The sequence below is a fragment of the Rissa tridactyla genome, chromosome 8 (genome assembly GCF_028500815.1).
Source record: "Rissa tridactyla isolate bRisTri1 chromosome 8, bRisTri1.patW.cur.20221130, whole genome shotgun sequence".
Classification (NCBI taxonomy): domain Eukaryota; kingdom Metazoa; phylum Chordata; class Aves; order Charadriiformes; family Laridae; genus Rissa; species Rissa tridactyla.
Window position 1 is genome coordinate 38168879 of NC_071473.1, and position 6504 is coordinate 38175382.

The 6504-nt window shown below is 46.6% G+C and overlaps 1 protein-coding gene across 2 annotated transcripts in view; it reads right to left on the minus strand.

Moving 5' to 3' along the window:
• PKN2 (protein kinase N2) overlaps positions 1-3162 on the minus strand; it is a 57063-nt gene extending 53901 nt beyond the window's left edge. For both annotated transcript variants that reach the window (XR_008468025.1, XM_054211617.1), the window contains exon 1: positions 2980-3162. Coding sequence is in view for 1 of the 2 variants with exons in the window: in XM_054211617.1 (XP_054067592.1) it covers positions 2980-3027 (48 nt within the window). In the remaining variant the exon portion in view is untranslated. The remainder of the gene's footprint in view (positions 1-2979) is intronic.
• Positions 3163-6504: the final 3342 nt, after the last annotated feature.

Genomic DNA, 6504 nt, shown 5'->3' on the forward strand with positions numbered 1-6504 from the left:
GTAATCTTTCAATCTTTGGTAACCAGATAATTTTGCTGGTGAAGCTACTAAACGAACAAACTAAAAAGAGGATTTGTTTACTGCCAAGTTTATTGCATACTGTGCATTTGCTAACTACTGAGGAACCAGTGTTGCATTTTTCACCTTGAACAAAGTTACGTGAAAACTTGCTTAGAAGCAAGATATGCCTTCCACATCCTATTAACCATCTGTGAAATGTTTAAAGGAAGATATAGAAGATTGGAGAAAATATTTTGTAGAAAAAGCAGGACAGAAACATCCAGTGGATATTTGCTAACAGAGGTTTTTAAGAAACTGCTCTACCAGATACGGAGTACTTTTTTAAAATATAAAACTGTCATTGTGAGAAGTGTGGCCTATTTAAGGCCTGTGTAATTAAACCCAGTACACTTTGAAAAAAGTACATATACCACATCTATGTTTTACCACTTTCTTCTTAGCAGTTACTTATTTTGCCCTTTTGTTTTTCATATTTTCTCAGAACCCATTTCACATCCTGTTAGTCAGTAGTTGTTGAAGTTTGCCAATCTTTGTATCAGGAGAGTTCAATTGATTCGTGACTACTGATCCACTCTTAATCCAAACCTAAGAGTTAACTACTTATAGCACACTGGAGTACGCAGGGCTCTCATAACCAAGTGCATGCAGAACATATGACACGAATAAGCTATGTACTATATTGATCACTGGACGGCAGGATCAAGTTTGGGATTAACACTGGGTTTAGCTTGTTTTCAGTAGGTTTTCATTAATATTAGCAAAACATCTAAACTACACATCGTTCATGATCTAGATCAACCCAACTACGTGACACCTTCAACCTTTCCTGTAGCCCTGCATTCTACAACTTCCTCATCTTTCTGGGCAAGACTGCAACACGCAAGTAAAAGCCCATTTCACATATAAGCACTTTTTAAGTTAGAGCTCTGTAGATTGAGGAAGTTTCCTCCTGAAGAAACATGAGTGAAATGGCGTATCTCACACTTTACTGTAGTTCCCTTTATTTCGGGAACATGCCACTAAACTTTTATGCACAGATACATGAAGAGTCATTTGTTTTGAAGAATTACCAAGAAAAATTATACTGATGCCTTCATATTTCACTGTTAATACATGCCATTGCGAACAAAACACCGCCTTTACAGTGGTTCTTCCTGATATGGAAGTTCCTCTTAAAAATACCCAAAAGTTAGCGGTTTACAAATCTTAAACCCTACTGGGATTTCCACGTTAACTTTGTAACCTTTCTGTTTTGCCCAAAGAACTGTATTTATTGATACAGAAGTTACCACATACAATGGAAGAGGCAGTGCAACAAAAGGATCTAATCCATCCTGGGGCTTGATTTGTTTGTTTGTTTTAAATTACTATCACTGTCAGTCTCATCTTCCCAGAAAAAAAAATTTAAATAAAACCAACCCTCCCCACCCCCAACAACAAAAAGTCCCCCCAAAGAAAAAAATCCATTCATTTCTGTTTAAATTAATCCGAACCCCAACCTCAGTACTTCTATAGAAATTCTGCTCCCATTTAGCTTACCTGTAATGCTACCATAGTACTTATTCACACAGCTCACCACTTCAAACAGGTTTACCAGCTTATATATCACCGTATCAAGTTTGTATTAACATAGCGATTCTTCCTAGACACTTATGAGCCACTGATTAAAGTTCAGCATTTTAGATGGATTCTTAGCCTTCAGCCATCTCATGTGCTACAACACTAAATAGACTGCTACATCTCTGTTGTGCCTTCTTTTCCTTTGTTACACAAGTGAGCACATTGCTAATGTTTAAAGTTACAGGAGAATTTAACAGCATTTAGGAAATAAAATTTCTCCTTTTTAAAGCATGCCTTTCCAATTTCCATTTGAGCACTAAATTCAATGCTTTCCATTTATGGACTTCTTACTTTGGCTAATTGTCCAACTAATAAATTCAGAGATACATTCTTTGTCTGGTAAACCATAACAACTTGCATAGATTTAGCGGTGTATATTTAAAAAATTTTTTTTCTTTAAAAAAAGAAGCAAGCTTTCTTCTGGACAAGGAAGTGGAAGAGCTAGCAGGTTGAGCTGACATTTAAAGATAAGGGCGCAAAAGTGAAGCTCCCGAATTGCATCTAACCCTGCCGCTGACAAGCGGAAAAGCAACAGTTGCACAGGCAACCAAAACTGGTCAAACTACAGAGATGGAAACAACCAACTCTTGAGTTTTCAGGACGTTTTACAGTGTTGGGGGGGTTGTTTGGGGTTTGTTTTTTTGTTTGGGCTTTTTTTTTTTTTCATAGTGACAAGAACCCTTGCCGTATGACAAATAACGTTGATCGGACCATTTTCTCCTCTCCACAGTCTCCGAGCTCAAGGCCTACATAAAGGAAGCTGCTCCGACTCCTGCGCGGTGCAAGGCACAGGGGGAAGAGCTTTTCGCTTGACCCTGAGGCGGGCGGTGAGGCGGTCACCGGCAGCCCCTCCGACCGCGGCCCTGCCCGGGGCGGCAGCGGGTGGGGCGGGGGGCAGCGCTACCAGCCACCGCAGCGGCTCCAGCGGGAGCGGGCAGCCTCCGCGCTGGCGGAAGGCGCTCCCCGGCCGGCGGGGCCGCGGCCGGGGCGGGGGGGCGCGGCCCGGGGCAGGCCCCGCCGGAGGGACGCGGCCGCTGGGCGCGGGGGGAAGGACGGAGCCGAGAGCAGACAAAAGCGGGTCGCGGCCGGCAGCGGGGTGGGGCCGTGACCGGGCGGCGGCGCCTCCGCTCCCGGGGGAGAGCGGCGGGAAGAGGCCTGGGGTGGGCACGGGCTTCCGCCGCCTCTCCGGCCGGGCCGCGGGGTGGGCTGGGCGCCCCGCGCCGAGCGGCGGGCAGGGGGCGGCGGGGCGCGGCGGGGCCGGCGGCAGCTCCATCCTCCCCGCCAAGGAAGGGAGCGGAGCTGGGCTGGGGCGGCGCCCGGAGGGACGCCGCCGCTTACCTGGAGCTCGGTGAAGAGGATCTCCCTCTCGGCCGCGTTGGACGCCATTGCGCTGGGGTTTGAAGTCCGCACCTGGACGCTGCTGCTGCTGCCGCCGCCGCCGGCGGGGAGGGGAGCGAGGGAGGCGGGTCCGGGGCCGGGACTAAGGGCGCATCGGGGGCGGGGGGAGCGCTCCGTGCTCAGGCAGGCAGGGGGACGCGGGAGGGGCCGCCGCCGGCCCCCACTCCTCTCATGGGGGTCGCGCCGGGCGCTGGGGCGCGGTGCGGTGCGGTGCCCGCCGGGCGGCGGTGCGCTCCCCCCGCCCTGGCGCAGCGCTGGGCCCTGGCAGCACTCGGCGGCTGCTGCTGCTGCTGCTCCTGAGGCCGCCGCTGATGTCGCACCATTTGGCTGTCACCCTGTCGCAAAAGCCTCGGCTGCTTTGCGGCTCCCCGGCGCACGTGACGGGGGGTGGGTGTGTGTGGGGAGGAAGAGCGGGCTCACCGCAGGCGGCCGGCAGCCCGCCCCCACCCCCCCGTGGGCAGAGCGGTGCGAGGCGTGGCGCGCGGGCTGGGCGCGGGGCCGTCGCGCGCCTCCGTTCCCTTCAGTTCCCCTCAGCGCCCCCCTGGGTTCCCTCAGCTCTCGCCCCCGCTCCCCTCAGCCCCCTCGGTCCCCTCGCCGCCTTCCTCCCGCTTCCCTGATGGCGCTTCCCCCTTCTTGTAAAGCTCCAGCGCTGGGAGTCCCGTCGTTTCCCCCTGTGGTGGTTGGGGAGGGGAGAGGAGGGTGTGTGGCACATCCCTGGTGTCGGGGGTTGCTGGAGTTCGGGCTCCGCCAGGCCCAGGAGACGGGTAAAGCCTTCTGGCCGTATTTTAGCAAAAGCAGCTAGCTCAGGAAGGAGAGGTCTCAAGCACCCGGAGAGAGGGCAGCCACCTGCCGCCCTGGGGATCCGGAGCAGTGGCCCGGGAGGTTGTGGTGAGTGGGGGCTGTAAATGCCATTCTTCTTAGTTTAAAGGGCTAAACATGTGTACGTGGGGTGCTTGGTGAGTTTGGTGGGGGTTGGCACTTCAGTTAGTCTGCAGAGCAATAAGCTTCAAAGCCAGTTTGAGTGCCTGGAAGGAAATGGTTTCTCTTCCCTCTTGGCAGCATGTGACACTAGCATTTATTCTCCGTTTCCTGCCTGTGTCGGTTGGTTTTTTTCACCTGTCTATAAACACGTACTATCTGTTGGCTAGTCTATACACACGTGCATTCTCATTCCACCTTAGTATTGGATGTTACGTTGAGCTAATTGAACTCATGCAAAACTCTGCATGGAAGCAATTAAAATTGTTTTTTATCTGTGCAGTTTGTGTCAAGCTCATATAGCTGAAACATTTTTTGATAGATTCATCTTCATTCAAGCATTAGCATTTATTCTCTTTATGCTACTGCATCTCTATGACTACAGGCCAACAAGTTAAGTTTTGGAGGTTTGGGTATTTTGTGTTTGGGTTTTTTTTGTTTGGTTGGTTTTGGGGTTTGTTTTGGTTTGTTTGTTTTTGTTTTTTGTGTTTTTTTTTTTTTTTAGGAAAAATGGAATGGGAGAAGTAAACATTAAATTACCACTACTATTCATAGCAAATTTGAAACACTTTAAGTGTTCTTATACTTCCATTGTTGAGCACCAAACAAACCAGACAATCTGAAGTACTGTCTATGATGCAGTACAAAAGAAGTTTATGGACAAATTCATGCAGTTAATTTCACATAAAAGAAATATTAAGATAGTTCTACAGTAACAATGCACATCTTTACAGAAATTTTTGAGGTATACACATTCTGTGGTGAAAGTAAATTCTTCAAATGCCGTGATTTTATTTTTTTTTAACCTACTGTGCAATTTTAAACTACCTGAAGAATGTTAACTTTGGAGGTCATGTAGGTCACTTTTCTGAGTCTGGGCATCAGGTAAACATCTTTGTGGTATCAAGAGCCGCAAGGTACGTAAGTCATACCTTAGATAGTTATAAAGAATGAGAATTTCAGAAATCATTCATATGACTCAATTGTGAAAAAGGCTGTATGAGGGAATCCTAGTTATTCCTCACCAGACTTCGTGGCTCAATTTTTCCCATAGCCAAAGTTTCATATTATCCAGCAAAATTTGTGCTAGCACAGCTTTGCATCAGTTGTATGAAGTAGTCTGAGTTTAGCAGTCACATGTCAAAAGGCATGAATTGGCTTTACTTGTGGAGCATGGGACATGTGGAAGAAGGTGAGGGCAGGAGGGCACAGACAAACATTTATAGAATAATTTCCCATTTTGAGCATGATAGAATGATGCCAAACTGTATTTAAAATTCATTTGAACTGTTTTTGAGAAAGATATTTAAGGGTGCATAGAAGTAATCAGAAATGGCTGGATTACTGCGGCTTAGTGACTTTGTATACTTGTCAGCATGTACGTGGTCCATTACTGCGGCTCATCTACTAGCCTCCTCCCATTGCAAAGGAGGAGTCATCAATGTGCTAGCATGTATATTTTACAAGGTGTGGTCTGAGGGAAACACAGACTGTGCCCCAAAGAAAATTCATAGATGTATGAGTGGGCGTCAACAAAGTTAGCAAAGCTTTGAGATTCTAAAACAGGCAGCTGACTTTAGTTCATGCTTAACCTAGCCTGCCCGTTGAGTGTAGCCTAAAACATGTTGTTATCCCTGTCAAGGCAGGGCCTATAAGCTTTTTCGTATTCCCGATGTTATTTACACAACTTGGAAGGACAAAGTCCTAGATTCTTTGATAGAAGTGCAGTGGTACAGGAATCAAAAGACCAACAGGTTTGAAAAAACAACATTATCTTAGCTAGATCTCTGATACTTAACCATTCTTCCTCTAGAGTCCACAAAAGCACAGTGCTGCACAACCGTAGCTCTGCGTTTAAGTACTGTGACAGTGAATTACTGAGCAAGAGAGAACATTCTGAGTGAGTCCCAAAATAGAAGGCAGTTAAGTACGTAAGTCCAAGAATTTAGTATTATATGGAATCCTGAGTTCAGCCCATGCCTTAAAATATCTGAATGCTATTTCTTCAGCCATTGCTCTGTTAGCTCATTCCCTACACTCAATTATTATGTTAGAAAAACAAACTGAATGAAAGGAATGTCAATACCATTGGCTAATGCCTTTAATTATTTCATTTCTTCAGGTTGTGTTATTCAAGTCTTTTTCCCAAAGACCTGGAAAACTAAATAGCTGAGACGTACAGTGTTCCAGGTGGTGCAAAGCACAACTTGTGAACCCTTGAGCATAGTAGAGAGCTCTTTAGAAAATATCCAGGATACTGTAAGCAAAATCTAGGGTATTTTTTAGACTAGGTCTAACTAGTCCTATGTATCATCTAAGGGAGAGCTTGCCTTTGCTTGGTGATGCATGTAGAAATGAGGATTGAGGACATGTGAAGAACACCGGACAGGTGTTAATTATTATATTCCTATACTTACTACTGAAAAGACTCTACCAGGAAAAATTAAGTTTTTATTTAAGCTTCTGGTTAATCTTGCCTGTTTAATT